We start from the raw sequence: 19807 nt of genomic DNA, 5'->3' as shown, positions 1-19807 counted from the left end.
TATAAAGCATGCCTATCTACACATAATAGGGAACCCAGAAGGAGAAGAAAGCTGGGTCTCTTGATGTTTCTAATCCAGCCACCGCCAGGGAGGTTTCCACCAAATCTGTTAAGATTGTGAGATACAGTTAGTCTTTGCCTTTTAATTTATTAAATTAAAAATATTGTGGAAAAAATAAAATAAATGTTTGGTACTTTTCTTTCATGGTTGGTTCTTTTGATTTCCTGTTAAAAAAAATTTTTTTTTATATTTTGCCTCCCACAATGGAGATATTGGACATCTTCTAAGGTTTTGTGTTTTACCTTCTACCTTTAAATCTTAAATCCACTGCAAATTGATTTTTTATGCATATTGTGAAATAGGAGTTATGCTTCTTTTTTTAATATAAATATCTAGTTATGGAGCACCACTGATTAAAAAGACTGTCCTCTGTCTACTTCTCTGCAGTGGCACCTTTGACATAAGCCAGAGTTCCATTTATCAGCATGTGTATTTACAGACTCTATATTCTGTTCCATCTTTTTTATCTTTGCACACAAGCCACACACTCTAAACTATTGTAGTTTTATGCTAAGTCGATATCTGGCAGTATACATTCTCCACGTTACTTCTTCTTTGAGAACACCTTGGATATTTGTGATCCTTTTCATGTCCATATAAATTGTATTTGTTTTCGAGGTCATTGATTTTTGTTCTTTGGCTTACTTTGTGTTTATAGTGTTCTTTTCCTTTTTCTAATTTCTTGAGGTGGGAGTTTCGATTACTGATTTGAGACATTTCTTGTTTTCTAATATACATATTTAGTATTGTAAATTTTTCTCTTGTCACTGTTTTAGCTGCATCTCACCAATTTTGACATGTATCTTCATTTTCACTTGGTTCTATTTATTTTTATTTCCTTTGAGAGTTCCTATCTGAACCATGGATTATTTACAAATGTGTAGATTTCCAATTGTTTGGTGATTTTCCAGACAAAATTAATTTGAGATATGGTCAGAGAACATACTCTGTATGATTTCAATTCTTCTAAATTTATTGAAGTTTATTTCATGACCCAGAATATGATCTATCTTAGTGAATACTCCATGGGTGCTTGAATAGAATGTGTGATGTTGGGTGACGTGTCCTACAAACGTCAACTGAGTGGCTTACAAAAGTCAATTGAGGGACTTCCCTGGCAGTCCAGTGATTAAGACTTCACCTTCCAGTGCAGGGGGTGTGGGTTCCATCCCTGGTCGGGGAGCTAAGATCCCACATGCCTCGCAGCCAAAAAACCAAAACATAAAACAGAAGCAACATTGTAATAAATTCAGTAAAGACTTTAAAAATGGTCCACATCAAACAAAAAAAAAAAGTCAATTGATACTGTTGTGTGATGGCATTGTTCGGTACTTGTCTATTCTTGCTTTCTCTAATAATACTATCAATTTTGCAGGGAGATGTTGAGAGGGTGTGTGGAAGCTCCCAACTGTAATTTTGGATTTGTCTATTTCTCCTTTCAGTAATATTAGTTTTTAATACATGTATACTGACGTTCTATTGCAATTACCGTCTTCTTGATGGATTGACCCTTTTTTCACGGTACATCATCCCTCTTAGTCACTAGTAATTTTCTTTGATCGGTAAACCATTTTATTTGACATTAGTATAGACACTTGGCTTTTTTTAAATCAGTGTTTGCACGGTGTAAGTTTCCCTCCTTCTACTTTCCATGTAGAAAAGAGCCCCATCCCATCCCACACTCCACCCTAGCCTTATCCTTGCCACACAGTCGTCTCGGAAACCTGCCACCCGCTCCCAGCTCCGCCCCTGGAGAGCCACGCCCATCGGCCCGGGGGCCACCCACAGCCTGGTCCCCGCCCTCGGCGTCCCTCTTCAGCACAGTCACTCCCAGGTGGATCCCACCCCACAGCTGACCCAGCCCACAGCCCAACCTCGTACAAACTAAGCAAACTAAAAGGCCTCGTCCAGAGACTGGGATGCGCAGGAGCCGCCCCCGCCAGCACACTCAGCAAGAGCCGAGACCGGAAGCGGAAGTGCGGTGGCGTCGGGGTAGGGGGCCAGGGGCTGGGCCGGCGCGGGGGTGGGAGCTTGGAGTCTCGACAAGGGCAGCTGGTCTCCTGTTGTCGGGATGTCCTAGCCAAAGCCCGAATGGCGGGCAGAACTCCGTGAGCGGCGGGCGGCCGGGCAGAGGGCTCTGATAGGAGTTCGGGGAGGGGGCATGGGCCGCGCGCAGCCCCCGGTCACCGGCTCCGGAGCCCCCATACCTCCCCTGGGGCCTCAGGTCATTCCCTCAGGTTGGAGAAGCTGTTGTTTTCAACCAGCTCAGGACGCGCTGCCACCTCCTCAGAGAGTCCCCCGCATCACCCTCACCTATGGGCCATTCTGCGCCCCATCCCTACCCCAGGGTACTTTGAGTCATGTCTGGAGATGCTTTGGGTTGTCGCAAACTGGGAAGGAGAGAGGGCGTGGTGGCCAGGGATGATGTTCAACCTCCCACAGTGCACAGGACGGCCACCACGACAAGGAATTTTCCAGCCCCAATTGTCAGCAGCGCCCAGGTTGGGAAACCCAGCTCAACAGCCTTAAATGCTCCAAAGTCCTGAATGAACTGTGGAAATTGTTTGCAATTCAGCTGAGTCACGTATAGGGTCCCAGAGTGACAAGCTATGTTTAAAGTGTCCGGAGTCGCCATAAAATCTCTGTGCAGCCAAATGAGTTGAGCAAGTCAAATGCACACAATGTGACGCTGTCTTCTCCACTTGGGGAGCAAATGGCTGGCTAGGATTCAGGAAAACCCAGCCATGGTCAACAGTTAAATCAGTACATACACACACAAAAGGTGAATGGGGGGAGGGGGTCTTTCTATACAATAACTGTATTACTCGCTATGAAAAGCCTCAAAAGCAATATTTGTACCTTTTTTTTTCCCAGACAAGAAACTCATCTCTGGAGCTCAAGCTTGTTTTGAAAATAGCCTCAAGTTCTACCTGTGCTCGCTGCTCTGTGGTTTTCTATGTGACCAGGTGAGTATTATGTGCAACTTATAACGACAGGTTCTGTTGCCGACCAGGGCCCTTGGACTCTTTAATCAATAGAAATCGATAAGAGGTCAGACGAGGAATTGAGGCAAGGCTTTATTGGGACTCAAGGGAGAGAAAACAAGTAATCAGTTCCCTTGCTCGCTCCCAGAGTGGGATGGAGGGCATGCAAGCTGGTCCCTTAAATGGGGTGAGGGTGGGGGCAGATGAAGTATCATTGCTTCTAGGACCTCTCCACTGGATATAGCTAGGAAATATATATATATATATATATATATATATTTTTTTTTTTTTTTGCGGTACGCGGGCCTCTCACTGCTGTGGCCTCTCCTGTTGCGGAGCACAGGCTCCGGACACGCAGGCTCAGCGGCCATGGCTCACGGGTCTAGCTGCTCCGCGGCATGTGGGATCTTCCCAGACCGGGGCATGAACCCGTGTCCCCTGCATCGGCAGGCGGACTCGCAACCACTGTGCCACTAGGGAAGCCCTATATATATTTTTAATCATGAATTTAAGATGATATTTCTAATTGAAATTTAACTTCACAGTGGTTTTTTTCTTCTTTGATTTTATATTAATCCCTTATATGTTATATTAAAAATATAGGTTCCTAATAACATTAATTTATTTAATTAATGATATTTTCCCTCAGTATATATAACAAATTACAGTCAGAAATTTTGCTGTTCTTACCTGGCAGTCTCACTTCTGGAAAGATACTCTGAACATAGACCTCCCAAAGTACAAAACAACATATGCACACGAGTTTATTCATGGGAGTATTACTTGCAGCAGCAAAAGATGAGAAACAACTCACACGTCCATCAGTAGGAAACTGGCTGAATTAGCAATGTGCTTTGAAAGTCAGGTGAAAGCATTTTTTTTCAAACTGTGTTGTAATCCTGTTTCCAAGCTGATGTGCAGTTAGGCTCATTTAGTTATTTGTTTTCAGTTTTGAGGATTGCAGTTGTATTTTTAAAATATAGTTCCAAAGTCAAAAACATGTTCAGGGAAGTCTAGATTCAATTCCTGTCTCCTCAGTTATTCTTCTTCCCTTATTGGTTACCATTTACATACGTTTGTTTTATCCTCTCAGCATGTCTTTTGCATATACCTGTATAAGCAGGTAGGGGTGTGTGTGTGTGTGTGTGTGTGTGTGTGTGTGTGTGTGTGTGATATCTCCTGGCCTTTCCCTTCTTATAAAAAGGAAACATTCCATACAGTGTTTTGTACCTTGATTTTCCCCCCTTATATTTACTGGGGAAAATTATCTCTATGAATACCTAGAGATATGCTTATTTTTTAATGGTCACATGATTCTTTATTATGTGGATAGCCCATAGTTTATTCCACCAGTTCCCTATTGATGGTCATTTGTGTCATTTCTAGTCATTTGCTGTTATAAATAACGCCACATTAAAGAGTCTTACACGTGTCTTTTACTGTCTCTGTGTCTTTGAGATAAAGTCCTAGAAGTGATATCGATGGAGAAAAAAGTAAAAGATTTTGCAGTTTTTCTTGATGGTGACAAATTTCCTTCTGCAGGAGTTGTACCCCAGCTGGGTATGAGAGTGCCTTTCCAGACAGACTTTTCAATAAAGGATTTTTCTTGATCTGATAGATAAGAAATAGTATCAGTAGAGTTGCAGTCTGCATCTGTGTTACTAGAATAATATCACCAGGGAGTCTACCAAGGACATTGTCCTTGGATTGTTGTTGGTAGAAACCAGAAAACCAGAATGTACTGTGTTGAGTGAGCAATAGGGGAGAAAATGAGATAAAGTGAAAAAAAACTTTGGCTGATGAGGGAGAGAGACTGGGTGGTAACTGGAAAGAAAACTGCTCTTAGGATAGATTTATTTCACTACCAAAAATACTGCATTGAGGGACTTCCGTGGTGGCACAGTCGTTAAGAATCCACCTGCCAATGCAGGGGACACAGGTTCAAGCCCTGGTTTGAGATGCAGGATCATCTACTAAAAGTGAGGATGTATTCATTATCTATTGCTACATGAAAAATTATCCCAAACCTTAGTCACTCAAAACAAACACAGGAGGGATTGTAGCAACCATCTGGTTTTAAGGTGGATGGAACGGTACCCACCATTGTGGGCAGAGGCAGATGCATTTTGCCATCACATGATCCTGAGCTCATCCCCTGCTAAGCAAAATAAAGGCCCAATATTAAAATATAGTACAGTTTGAAGGAGGACATGACAGACAGGCTAAGAAAGATTCATCCTCAGTAAACTGGAGAGGAAGAGAGGATGTGAAGACTTCATATTTTCCCGTTTATTCCAGAGCCCTGTCCTGAGTGCACTGTGGGGATAAGAGGAGGATCGTTCTTGTTCTGCTCCCTGTTGTTCAGGAAAACTTACTGTCTGAATCACAGGATGGCGACCATGGTTGTATCCCCCACTTGTGGTGAGTTGTGGGATCCTCACAGCCCAGGCGTTTAAGGCCCCTGCACCACAGAGCACATGCAGGGGAAGGGGCTGAGCAGGTGAGGTAGGAGTGGAGACTCAGGAGCCCTGAGGTCTCTGCTACCTGATTATGTGGTTCAGGGCTTTGGGACTTTGTGGTGATTTGAGTGTCTGTGGAGATGTCACCTTGGTGGTGAATATGCAGAAGCTTTTGAATTGTACCTCTGATTCTTTTTATAAACTTGATAAAATAACAGTGATATCCCTCGAACTTCAGTTTCTTCATCTGTGAAATGGGAATGATAATCTCTTCCTTGAGTGCATTAAGATGCTTGACCCTCTCTTCTGGCTGTGGGTGAGGCAGGGCTGTGCTCTGGTTTCTTACGAAAGCTCTGTGTGTGTGTGTGTTTGTGTGTATGTGTTGGGGATACAGTCAGTCACAAGTAGGTGGGGGAGCCTCCAGATTTGTGAGTGTGAGAACAGGGGGCAAGCCTGGATTCTTGGGACATTTCTTCTTCTCCAGCTCAGTCTTCCCTATACCCAGCCTCTCACCAGAAAGGATGCACAGAGGAGGAAGGGTTGGCTAATGGCTTCCTGACAAACTGGTTACAGGTGAGTCAGATATTCCTGTTTTGAAATCATTATTCCTTTGACCAGAAGTTGGACTTGTTATCCTTCAATGACCTGCAGCATCAGAGCCAAATCAGGTCTTCAGGCATCTGATGGAGGGTTTGGGGCAACCCAAACAGTGTTAGCATATGTCAGCATTTACTGCAATGTAGAGCTTCCTCCAGGGTCACTGTCTACACCATGTTCTGCTGAGAGTTTTGGAGCAAAGACTTGACTGTGTCCTAAACTCAAGAAATTGATGATGACCATTGAGAAATCATTCATTTATCAAGTGTTTCTCTGATTTTGACAGTATCCCAGGCCTATGCTCAAACTTGAAGATTGGGGGAAATAAGATTGCAGGAGCTCACACATTTTTTTTCTCAAAGGAAATGAAAATCACCTGCATGTTAGAGATGCATTGAACCTCGGGAGTGGGCATAAGTAGACAGGAGATGAGCGTTGAGGGCTGAGCTGAGAAGCAAATGAGAGCAGAGCTTAGAACCCAGTCTACACAACTTGTGCTTTGGGTTTCTCATCCCTAGTTCTGTCATCCTCGACCCTTTTCCTCTCAACTTTGGTGAAGGTGGTCCTTGGCTAGCCATGATGTTAGTGATGGTTTAGGACTTTGTGACCTTCAAGGATGTGGCCATACAGTTTACCCAGGAAGAGTGGGCACTGTTGGACCCTTCTCACAGAACACTGTATAGAGATGTGGTGCTGGAGAACTGCAGGAACTTGGCATCACTCGGTAAGCCTAACATCATTCCTGCATTTATTTAATGACTCAGGTAACAAGACTTTAAAAAAAATTCATATAACATTAACAGATGTTATGTTATTACAGATCAGAAAAATTCACCATTTTACTATTTTTAAATGTACAATTCAATGACTTTTAGTAATGTCACAGTGTTGGGCAACCATCACTACTATCTAATTCCAGAACATTTTTATCACACCAAAAATAAACCCCATTATCATCGTCCCTAGCCCCAGCCACTGGCCACCATTTATCTACTCTCTGTCCCTATGGATTTTCCTTTTCTAGTCATTGCATCTAAATGGAATCATATAATAAATGGCCTTTGTGTGTGGCTTCTTTTGCTTAGCATAATGTTTTCAAGGTTCAGCCATCCTGTAGCATGGATTCATTCCTTGTTTTATGGTTGAATATTATTCTGTTGTGTATATCTAAACCACTTTTTGAGTATCCACTTATCAGCTGATGGACATCTGAGTTGTCTCTACCTTTTGGATATTGTGAATAGGGCTGCTGCAAACATTCACGTATAAATTTTCGCTTGAATACTTCTTTTCAGTTCTCTTGAGCGTATACCTAGGAATGGAATTGCTGAATCATATGGTCATTCTGTTAACTTTTTGAGGACCCTCCAAACTGTTCTCCATAGTAGCTGCACCATTTACATTCCCACAACAATATATGGAAGTTTCAGTTCTCCACATCCTCACCAACACTTGTTTATTTTTCTTTTCTCTTCTTTCTTTCCTTTTTTTTTTTTACTATAGTCATCCTTGTATGTGCAAAGTAGTTATCTATCTCATTGTTGGTTTTATTTTTATTTCTTTAGAGAACAATGAGATCAATCATCTTTTCATATACTTGTTTGTCATTTGTATATCTTCTTTGGAGAAATATTTATTCAAGTCCTTTGCCCATTTTGGGAGGGATGGACTGATTTGTCTTTTTGTTGCTGAGTTGTAAGAGTTCTTTATATATTCTGAATGCTGGACCCTTGTCAAATATATGGTCCACAAATATTTTTTCAGTTCTGTGGATTGTCTTTTCATTTTCTTGAAGGATAGTTTTGCCAGAGATAGAGTTCTTGTGTGACAGGTTTTTTTGTTTTGCTTTCAGTACTTTGAATATGTCACTCTGCTGCCTTATGGCCTTCATGATTTCTGATGAGAAATCAGCTGTTAATCTTATTGATTATCCCTTATACATGAAGAGTTTCTTCTCTCTAGCTGCTTTCAGGATACTCTTTTTGTCTTTGTCTTTCAACAGTTTGATTATTATGTGTCTCGGTGTGGATCTCTTTGAGTTTATCCTGTTTGGAGTTTCTTAAGTTTCTTAGATATGTAGATTCATGACTTTCATAAATTGGGGAATTTTGGGGGCCGTTATTTTTTTCAAATACTGTTCCTTCCCCTTTCTCTGTCTCCTCTGTCTCTCCTGCATAAAAGGAATCCCATTATGCATATATTGGATGTCTGATGGTATCCCAAAGGTTTCTTATGCTCTGTTGTTTTTTCTTTTTTTTTTTTTGTCATCTTCAGATTTGGTAGTATCAATTGATCTATCTTCAGGTTCATTGATTCTTTCTCCTGCCAGATCAAGTCTGCTAATGAACTGCTCTACTGAATTTTCATTTCAGTTGTTGTACTTGTCAACTCCCAAATTTCTATTTGGTTCCTTTTTATAATTTCTCTCTCTTTGTGATGGTCTATATTTGGTGAGAATTCAGTTTCCTTTAGTTCTTTGAATGTGGTTTCCTTTAACTCTTTGAGCATACTAGAAATAGCTGATCTGAAGTCTTTGTCTACTAAGTTCCTTCCTAGGGGACAGTTTCTATTAATTTTCTTTTCCTGTAATGGGCCATGCATTTTTTGTTTCTTTGCATGCCGCATAATTATTTTATTGAAAACTGTACATTTGGAATATTATAATATGGCAATTCCATAAATCAAAGATTCCCCCATCCCAAGGCTTGTTGTTACTTGTTGCTGTTGGTGTTGTTTGGTGACATTTCTGAACCAATTTTGTAATGTCTGTGTTTGTTGTGTGTGGCCACTGAAATCTCTATTCTGTTAGCTTAATGGTCAGCTAGTGATTTTTCATAGATTCCCTTAAACCCCTGGAATCCCCAAACTCTCAGTCTTTTTAGATGGTCTAAGATGTGTGTATGTAGGACCATGCCTTCAAAACAGGCAGTTTACAACTCTGCTTTAGCCTTTACTTCTTGCTTGTGCAGAGCCTGAAGGTCAATCAGAGGTGAGGTCTTAGTGCCTTCTCAGGTCTTTCCTGAACATGTACCCAACTGTACCCAGCTGTGGCTATGTGCATGGCCTTCTATGTTCCTAGGAATATGTGAGAGCTTTTCAAAGCCCTTTTTCCCCAAAGCATCTAATTCCCTACTTTTGCTCCCAGACCTTTTGGTTAGTCTTACATTTGCTTCAATGATTTTCCCTTGCCCCAGGCAGCAGTGGCTGATACATTTAAATGTGTTCAGCCCATGCTCTGGTCCTCCATTCCCTGTTGCCACCTCAGCCATGGGAGAGTTTGAAGTTAGACAAAATAAAAGCAAACCCTTTGAGCCAATCCTTCAGGAGCCACCAGATAAGTCAAAACAAACAACCACAATTCTTTGAGCACAAGATCCATTCTGCTCTCACCAATAGTAGGAACGCAGACTGTTGATTTCAGTGTGGCTGCCAAAGTGAGGAGCAGGTGATGAGGCCAGGGTTAGTGAAAATGTCACAAAGCTCTCTTACCAGATTCACCTTTTGGTCTTGATTAAGTATTTTCCTGATTGCTGTAAACTTATGATAACTTTCAAGACTTTCAATAAAGTTGATGCTGACAGTTTTTGCCAGTTTATTTGCTGTTTTTCTGTGGTGTATTGGACTCTGGGGGTTCCCTGCTCCACCATTTTTACTGACATCACTTCTCACAAGTCTTTTTTTTAATTCTTTTTTTATTGAAGTATAGCTGATTTACAATGTTATGTTAATTACTGCTGTTGAGCAAAGTGATTCAGTTATACACATATATACATTCTTTTTATATATATATATTCGTTTCCATTATGATTTATCATAGGATATTGAATATAGTTCTCTCTGCTGTACAGTAGGACCTTGTTGTTTATCCATTCTATATATAAAAGCTTACATCTGCTAACCCCAACCTCCCACTCCATCCCTCCCCCATCCCCATCCCCCTTGGCAGCCACCAGTCTGTTCTCTATGTCCATGATTCTGTTTCTGTTTCATAGATAGGTTCATTTCACAAGTCTTTTCTTAAGCACCTCTATGTACATAGGTCTGTGCTAGGAATTAGGAATACAGTGGTGAATGAGACAGATATGGTCCCTACCCTCATGGGTAATCTAATCTCTTCCCTATGAACTGAAGATCTGTTCCATGCCCTGACTATGGATAAAAGTTTTGGGGCTTTTAAGTCTGCATTTGAATTTGTGCATGAGCTTCTGGAATCAGTTATCCCCAAATCACCCTAGATATATTGACTGAGGACACTTGCATTTTTTTTTCATGAAAGATAAGTGGTTACTATATTATTCAAATTTAGGGATAAATATTCCATTGCTCCTGCTGCTCATCTTCAGAAGTGTTGGCTTCAGTTTCACTGTTTTCCCCTGCATAGTCTCCCTATATCATGTGTGCTTTCTCCATATATTGGTAATCAAATTGATAAACCCAGTCAGATCTCCAAATTGGAGCAAGAAGATAAAGTGATGACAGAGGAGAGAGGAATTACCCCAGACACCTGTCCAGGTGAGTACAAGGTAGATATGACTCCTTATGAGGATATCTCCCGTGGCTTGGGAGTTTAGTATTACATTAGGAAATGTCCTGGGAAACACTGTAAAATGCCCTTTTTTTCTGACAAGGCCAAAACCATTTGGTATGAGCTTCCTTGTGTACTTTCTTTTCCTTTCTCTTTAACTTTCTGTTCATCATCTCACACCTTATTTTGGCTTCAGATGAATACCTAAAACTTCATACCCATGTCCCTCTTATTGCAAACCTCCTAAAAAACCCTAATCCCCTAGTGAAGGGTCTGCCTTCACTAATACATGCTTTATACCTTTTCTTTTCTCATCAACTTAAATTTATTTTCAATTTTTTTCAGATTTGGAGGTTCTACTTAAAGCCAAAGGGTTAACCTCTAAGCAGCATGTTTTTAGAAAAGAGCAATCTAAAGGTATCACAATAGTAAGAATTCTGATTTTCCACAGTGGAAAAATGCCATAAATTAGAAAAGCCACAAAGTTACCAAGAGAGTCATTTTCCCAAGAGAAAATGTTACCTCTGGAGAGATACCATGAAACTGTTGTGAATCTGGAGTAAAGTATAAGTTATCTCCAAAATTATTTTTTCTTTGAGCATTCCTACAAGTAATTGTTTGCATAAATGTGACTCAGATATTGAGTGTTTCAAACATAAATTGGTCTTAAACTTATCAGAAAATGCTCTGTGAATAGGATAAAGGCTTTGATGTGGCAAAACATCTATCTTTTTTAGCTTCTAAGAACTCAGACTAGCAGAAACCATATACAAGCACTCAGTGTAGCAAACACACAAATTATAATAATTTTATATATAACAGAGTCCCTGGGAGGGAGAATTCCTATGATAGCATTGAATATTAAAAGTATGGTAAATTATAGTTGTCATTCATCTCATAATCAACAGGAGAAACGTCTTCTTGGAGTGAAACTCAAGGAATGTAATCAGTGTTTTAAAGTCTTCAGCATAAAATTAAACCTTACTCAGCAGAAGACAATTCATACTGGAGAAGAGCCCTATCATTGTAATCAATGTGGCAAATCCTTCAGCAGCAGATCCTACCTCACTGTTCATAAGAGGATACATAATGGGGAAAAACCCTATGGATGCAACGACTGTGGGAAAACCTTCAATAATCCCTCAGACTGCATGTGAGAACTCACACTGGAGAAAACCCCTATTCATGTAACCAGTGTTTTCATGTTTTCCGCACCAGATGTATCCTCAAAAGGCACAAGAGAATTCATACAAGGGAGAATCATTATGAATGTAATCAGTGTGGAAAGCCTTCAGCATGAGGTCCTCCCTTACTGGGTACAATAGGATCCATATGGGGGAGAAATTTATGAATGCAGTGATTGTGGGAAAACTTTTAGGAAGAGCTCACATCTGACGCAGCATGTGAGAACTCATACTGGAGAAAAACCCTGTGAATTTAATGATTGTGGAAAATCCTGCAGCAGTAGCTTTTCTCTTACCGTGCACAAGAGAACACATAATAGAGAGAAACCCTATAAATATAGTGACTGTGGGAAAACCTTTAATAATCTCTCATCTGTTAAGAAACACATGAGAACTCGCACTGGAGAAAAACCCTATGGATGTAATCATTGTGGGAAATCTTTCAGTAGTAACTCCTACCTTTCTGTGCACAAGAGAATCCATAATAGGTAGATATGAATGCAGTGGCTCTGGGAAAGCGTTTGCTGACCTCTTATTCCTCAGACATCTTGGGAACTCTTGCTGGATGTGTAAATTATCTGTTGTGTAACAAATGAGCCCCCAAACTCATTGGTTTAAAACAACAGACATAATCTCACAATTTATGTAGGCCAGAAGTTCAGAAACAGATTAGCTATGTAGCTCTAGCTCAGGCTCCCTCATGAAGTTGCAGTCAAGATGCAGCCAGGGGACTTCCCTGGTGGCACAGTGGTTAAGAATCCTCCTGCCAATGCAGGGGATGTGGGTTTGATCCCTGGTCCGGGACAATCCTACATGCCGCGGAGCAACTAAGCCTGCACGCCACAACTACTGAAGCCCACGTGCCTAGAGCCTGTGCTCCACAACAAGAGAAGCCACCACAATGAGAAGCCCGCACACCACAACAAAGAGTAGTCTCTGCTCGCCACAACTAGAGAAAGCCCGCACGTATCAATGAAGACCCAACACAGCCATAAATAAATAAACAAACAAAAAGATACAGCCAGAACTAGAGAAAGCCCGCATGCATCAATGAAGACCCAACACAGCCATAAATAAATAAAACAAATAAAAAGATGCAGCCAGATGGAGGTCAGCAGGAAACATAAAACATGAGTAAATATAAATAAATATTGACCATATAAAACAACCCTGTGTGGTTTTATAACTTCTTTGGAAATCTAAAATTTTTTAAAAGAATGTTCTAAAAACTCATTGAACCGACCCCCCAAAACTAGGGGTGTTGGAGGAGACACAGCAAGTGACCCCCCAGCTCACCCTCTAAGACTAGAGCTTATAGGAAGCCCACAAGGTGATGCTCAAAGTCTGCATCCAACTCTGGAGCTGACAGAAGCCCTATGAAGTGACCACCCATCCCCTCCCAACACTAGAGGCAACAGGATCTCAGGTAGCAATCCCCCAGTCAACCCAAGCACAAAAGACAGGGTCCTAACAAGCAACACCTCTATTCCTTCAAAATGAGAGATGTTGGGAATTCCAACAAGCACCCCCTAGTCACTTCAAATTCTAGAAATGACAACAGCCCCAGAAGGGACTCCTTCAGCTTCCTGCATCACTAGAGAATGGGCAACTCACTCCAGTAACCCACCCAACCTATACCAACAATACAGACAAGGGGAGTCCCAGAGAGTGACTCTTTCAGCCCCCCAACCAGAGATAAGTGGAGCCCCATCTAATGCCCCCAAACCTGTCCCCAAACTAGAGACAAGAGAATCTCCAGCCAGTAACTGTGTCAAGTCCACCCAACACTAGAAAAGATAAGAGCACCAAGCAATAACCACCTCCCCCCCCCCAGATCTCCAGACCAGAAATGGCAGGAGCCTCAGCCTATGACACCCCACCCCCACTTATCCCAACATTAGAGACAGAAGAACTTCATCAAATGATCCATATCCATCCAAAGTAAATGATGATGGAAACCCCCAAAAGGAACAACCAACCCCCTACACACCAAAGAAAAAAGGACACCCAGGAAACACCACACCATCCTCACGCAACTCACACCCCAGCCTGCTTCTCTTGTCTTCCCAAGACAAGATATGAGTATCCCCAGCAATGATCAGAATCTCAACAAGTGTTCAAGAGGCAACCCACCAGGTTCTCCAACCTAAGTGACAAACAGAGTCCCAGAATACTTCCTCTCTTTGTCCCAAAATAAGAATTGGTAGAAACACCAGCAACCAACACCCTCAACCAAACAAGAAGCCACAAGTTAAAAAGTAATAAATTTGTGTTCATTAAAACAAACCAAAAAGACCCCACATGGCAAAGACAAAAGACAGAGGGAAATGCAACTCATCACAAAGGCTAATTTATTAATATTAAAGAACTCCTACCAAGCAATAAGAAAAAGACCAAGAATCCATGAGAGAAAAGGGCAAATTTTAAGAACACACAGTTCACCAAAAAATTCAAATGGCTCTCGTAAAAAGAAAACTATAAAGTGAAACACCAAAATTCCTTTCATCATTTATCAATGAGAATTTTTTTTAAGTTTAATAAGATCATGTAATGGCCAAGATGTGGGGAAAATGGCAATCACATACCATAATGAGGGGGAAGTGAATTAATCCAGTTCCCCTCCACATGGACCTTTCCCTGGGGCTGCTTGAGTATCTTCATGGTATGGTGGATGGCTTCGAGAAAGGCAGCAACTTAAGAGACCAAAGAGTAAGCTTCAGTGTTGTAATAGGGAAGAACCTTTGTATTCTATTACAAAGGGATGTTGCCTATAAGCTTAAATTATACATAATGGCCCATCTCTGGGAACCCTGCTTCCCAGGTGAAGAGCACGAAGCTAAACTATTATACCTCTTTTTTTAGCTCACAGGAAACCTCCTGACCAGTCCCACCTGTGAATGGCTGGAGGAAGGAAGAAATTAACACATCCCCTCAAGAATCTGGCCAGAACCAAGAAATATTGATATTTGCAACAACTTACTGCCTTTTTTACTTTACCTCCTCACCTCCCACTCTTTGTTCTATAAAACAAACTAGCATCCAAACCTGGGCAAGATGGTTCTTTGGGACCTAGTCCACCATCTTCTCGGTCTGCTGGCTTTCTGAATAAAGTCGCTATTCCTTGACCCAACAACTCATCTCTCGATATTTTGGCCTGCCGTGCAGCGAGCAGTACGAGCTTGGACTCGGTAACACAAGAAATGAGCCAGGGGAATAACTACCCCACCCTCCCTCTCCCCACTCTCCACCCTTCCAGGTCTCCACCTTGACAATGAAGAGCAATGTTACTGTCAGAACCCACTGAAGCCAGAGGGCAAGGGTGCCTGTTGCAGTCCACATAGGTCGGCCTTTGTGGGCAGAGAACATGGTGAAATAGCATGGAGAGTGGTCCTGGAGAGGGACGAACAGAAGCCATCAGCTTAGCATTTGATCCAAATCCAAACTCCCTTCCTGATAAACAGTGAATAAAATAGGAATTTGCACTACTTCCCCAATGTGATAGAAAAGCATATAAATTCACACTTCAATCACCAGGCATTGTGCTAAGGGCTTTCAGGTATTAACTCATTTAACCCTCTCAGCATCCCTATAAGGAAGATATCATTATCCCTGTTTTCAGCCGTCATGCGCTGCTCAGATCTCCCTTTTTGAGAACCTGTCATGGGGATACAATAACTTGACCACCTCCAGCTGCTGCACCTTCAGACTTGCTTCAGGGTTCACACCAAAGCCACGTTGTCCCTGGTCTGCTCCCAACTAATACCTGAGCCTGATGGATGGGAGGACCAGAGCCAGGTCATTTCTGCCCAATGCAGGACCCCTCTGACAGGCACTCTTTGCCCTGGGGCACCCCATTGGCCTTACAGAGACTTTCTCAGCACTGGGCTGAGAGCTCCTTTGCCCATTTATCCACACATCTGGGTCTGTTTTCGTGTCTGCTTTTCAGAGAACCTGAGTTATGATGCAATTTTTCAGATGAGGAAACTGAGACAGGGAGGCACAGAGGGATTAAATGACTTGCCCAAGGTCACGCAGCTCCTAAGAGATTAAAAATCTGACAATCTCACTCCAGAATCAGTACTCTTAAGCATTCTGCTACGAGAGACAGAGAGAGAAAGAGAAAGAGAGAGAGAAACAGAAGAGAAGCAAAACATCTGAAAGGATCCTTATCATCATGATTTTGTAATCTCTCTAGCCCATTTGAATTAGAATTTTCTGCTACTTTGATCCATTTTTCCAAAGGCTAAAAACAAAAACACCTGTAGAACCCCCTTCTTTTTAATTCCCAAATATGCCCTGAAGATGGCAGTGTTTCACCACTCTAAACCCACAAACCAAAATGTTTCTAGAACCAAGGGTAGTAACCAGTGAGGCAATACTTTGTTTTGTAAACTGTAGACACTGATTGTAGAGTACACATTGGTTAACTAATCCAGAAAGGAGTTTCTTTTTCTTTCAGCATATGTATCAACAAATCAGAGGACCCAAACCCAAAATAGCAACAAAGTAAAAGCAAGAAATGGGAATGCTCTCTATAGTCATCAGTATGAGAGACGTTAATTCACATTTGTTTTGGTAACAGGTGGTCCCCATGGACATGGGGTGACTAAAAAGAAACTGGGATCCTAGTATGGTGTCAAACAGCCTGGTTACAATGTATGAGAAGCATCTACATTTCAGGCTCATTTCTTTGTTCACAACCCAAATAACAGAGCAAAAACAGTTAATGATTGCAGTGAACTGTCTGTTGGCGCTGGCCAGCAGAATCATCTTTTCATCTCTTTGTGGCTTCAAGCTCTTGTTAAAATGCCTCCCCTGATGACTAACTAAAATGCCTCGCCTGATGACCATCCTCTGAAACCCACCATCACCAATTAGACATTTAAGTCAATTAGCGCTTGATTTCTCTCATCCTCCCATTAAGAACCATAAATCGATCTTCTAGAATCCAACTACAAAATGATTCACTCAGAACAAGGGAAGTTTCTTAAACATGATAGCCATGACATTTGTGAAAATCATGATCACTTGCCCAACAGTCACTGTTTCTGTGGTCATCTTATTTAAAACGGAAACCCCTCAGCCCCCCTGTGACGGACTGAATGTCTGTGTCCCCCCAGAATTCATATGTTGAAGCCCTAACCCCCAGTGTGGCTGTATTTGGAGATGGTGCTTCTAAGGAAGTAATTAAAGTTAAATGAAGTCAGCAGGGGCCAAATCCAGTAGGATTTGTTTCCTTATAAGAGGAGACACAAGATAGCTCACTCTCTTTCCCACTGAAAGGCCATGTGAGGATGCAACAAGAAAGCAGCCGTCTGCAAGCCAGAAAGAAAGCTCTCCCCAGGATCTGAATCAGCCAGCATCTGGATCTGGGACCTTCAGCCTCCAACACTGTGAGAAAAAAGATTTCTGTGGTTTAAACCACCCAGTCTGTGGTATTTTGTTACGGCAGCCCTAGCAAACTAATACACTCCATACCCACTTTCTCTGTATTTTCCTCCTAGAACAGATCACTTCTAACATACTGTATATAACTTTCTTATTTCTGTTTTCATAGTCAGAAATGTACAAACTGAGGTGCCTACAATTGAAAAGAAAAATAAAAGCTGAAAACAAATGAGACCAATATCCAGCTTAAGAAATTATAAACAGAACAACACAATAAACAAGTAGAATGAGGGCAATAATAAAGACGACAAAGCAAAAAATTTAAAACAGAGATACAGGGAGGGATAAATTAGGAGTTTGGGATTAACATATACACACCACTATATATAAAATAGGTAGACAACAAGGACCTACTGTAGAGCACAGTGGACTATATATATATATATATATATATATATATATATTTTTTTTTTTTTTTTTTTGGCGATTCACGGGCCTCTCACTGTTGTGGCCTCTCCCGTTGCGGCGCACAGGCTCCGGATGCACAGGCTCAGTGGCCATGGCTCACGGGCCCAGCCGCTCCGTGGCACGTGGGATCTTCCCGGACCGGGGCACTAACCCGTGTCCCCTACATCGGCAGGCGGACTCTCAACCACTGCGCCACCAGGGAAGCCCCTCAATATTTTTTAATAACCTATAAAGGGGTGGGGGTGGGTGAAATGAGTGAAGGGGGTCAAAAGGTACGGACTTATGGCTATAAAATAAATAATTCCTGGGGATGTAATGTACAGCATGGTGATACAGTTAATGATACTCTTGTATATTTGAACGTTGCTAAGACAGGAGATCTTAAAAGTCCTCATCACAAGAAAAAAAAATGTAACTATGTATGGTGACAGATGTTAACTAAATTTATCGTGGTGATAATTTCATAGTATATATAAACAAAGACTGACACATGAGGATGCCTTCTGCCAGGAGCATCTTGACAATATCAACGCTGGTGATGAGTATTAGCTAACACTTAGCAAGGACCCTCTATGCCCCATACACAAAATAACTCTTAATCTACACGATACCTCGAATCGGGTAACTCTGCTATTGTATTAGTTTTCTACTTTTTTTTCTCATGAAAAATTTTTAAAATTTTTATTGAAATAGAGTTGATTTACAATGTTGTGTCAGTTTCAGGTGTACAGCAAAGTAATTCAGATAGATAGATAATAGATAGATAGATTCTTTTTAGACTCTCTTTCACTATAGGTTATTAGAAGATATTGAGTATATTTCCCTGTGCTATACAGTAGGTCCTTGTTGGTTATCTATTTTATATAGAATAGTATGTATCTATGTATACACACTAGGAGTTAATCCCAAACTCCTAATTTGTATTAGTTTTCTATTGCTATGTAACAAATTTAACAACTTGAAACAACACACACATTTATTGTTACACAATTTCTGTGGACCAGGCAGGAGTCTGGGCACCCCTTAGCTAGGTCTCATTGTCTCTCAAAACTGCAATCAAGGTGTCCACCAGGCTGCATCCTCATATGGAGACTCGACTGGGGAAGAATGGGCTCCCAGGTGCATTCAGACTGTTGGTAGAGTTCATTACCTCCAGGTTTGGGGACAGATGACACCAGCTTTGTACCAGCTATTCGTTGGAGGCCACTCTAAGGTCCTGGGGCTGCCACAGTTCCTTACAAGTAGTCCTTTTCATAGCCTTTTCAAGGCCACCAGTAAAATCTCTCTCTCCGACTTGCTAAGATTGGACTCATACAATGTTCCATAAACATGAGAGAGACATCTCATCATTTTTCCCACAGTTAATTAGTCATATATCCTGCCCATCCTCAGTGGGAGGAGATTATACAAACTGTGGATACCAGAAAGTGGGAATTATTGATCAGAGGTCACCTTAAAGTGTGTCCATCACAGCTATAATCCCCAACGTGACAGGACACAGAAAAGGGGTGTCCTGGTGATGCTCCTTCAACTCTCTGAGGCTGGGGTCCCCCATCTGTGGAACACAGAGTTGTCCTGAGCATTCCACCATGGGCGGTTCATGCAATAACACCACACACCATGGTACTCGTTCCCTGAGGCTTGAAAGTGTGTATTTGTCAATGATAAAAATGTTCTTAAGGCCTTTTCAGTCTTATACAATTTAATCTCACAACAACCCTACAGTGGAGGTTCTATGATGACCTCCTTTTAAAACATGAGGAAACTGGGGCTGAGAGAGGTATAATGAGTTGTCTAAGATCACCTGGTGAAAAAACCAGGCAATTCACAGATCTCTAAGTTTAAAGACTTGTGGTGAACCAGTTCATACCCCTGTGATACCCTTAACCATGGGAACCCTTCCTTTCCCTTCCTCTACGGGTTACTGTTCAGCATTCTGGAATTTCCAGGACCTCCAGGGAGGGGTTATGTCAGAAATCTCACAAGGGTATCTCTTTGTCTCTCCCAATGCTGGAATGCCACGTTTACCCATAGGTGTATCAAACAGCCTAGTGTGAGACAGAGTAACTTGCTCTGTGACCTTTGGGAGTTCACTCTCCCTCTCTGTTTCAATTCCTGAATCTGCCAATGAGAAGAAGCTCC

At 41.6% G+C, this 19807-nt stretch overlaps 1 protein-coding gene across 1 annotated transcript; it reads left to right on the top strand.

The window, feature by feature from the left end:
* The first annotated feature begins 690 nt into the window (after positions 1–690).
* ZNF557 (zinc finger protein 557) lies at positions 691–14664 on the top strand. Its single transcript, XM_089905561.1, is given in 8 exon segments — positions 691–2036; positions 2935–3026; positions 5343–5465; positions 5988–6076; positions 11534–11759; positions 11762–11911; positions 11914–11967; positions 11970–14664. Coding segments are annotated over 6 exon segments (882 nt in total). The 5' UTR covers positions 691–2036; positions 2935–3026; positions 5343–5434; the 3' UTR covers positions 12302–14664.
* Positions 14665–19807: the final 5143 nt, after the last annotated feature.

Source organism: Delphinapterus leucas, unplaced genomic scaffold (assembly GCF_059928025.1).
Source record: "Delphinapterus leucas isolate spDelLeu-1000000601 "Yukka" unplaced genomic scaffold, BTC_Dleu_Yukka2 spDelLeu_asBTCV2_sq25, whole genome shotgun sequence".
NCBI classification, from domain to species: domain Eukaryota; kingdom Metazoa; phylum Chordata; class Mammalia; order Artiodactyla; family Monodontidae; genus Delphinapterus; species Delphinapterus leucas.
This window is presented reverse-complemented; position numbering and strand designations above follow the sequence as displayed.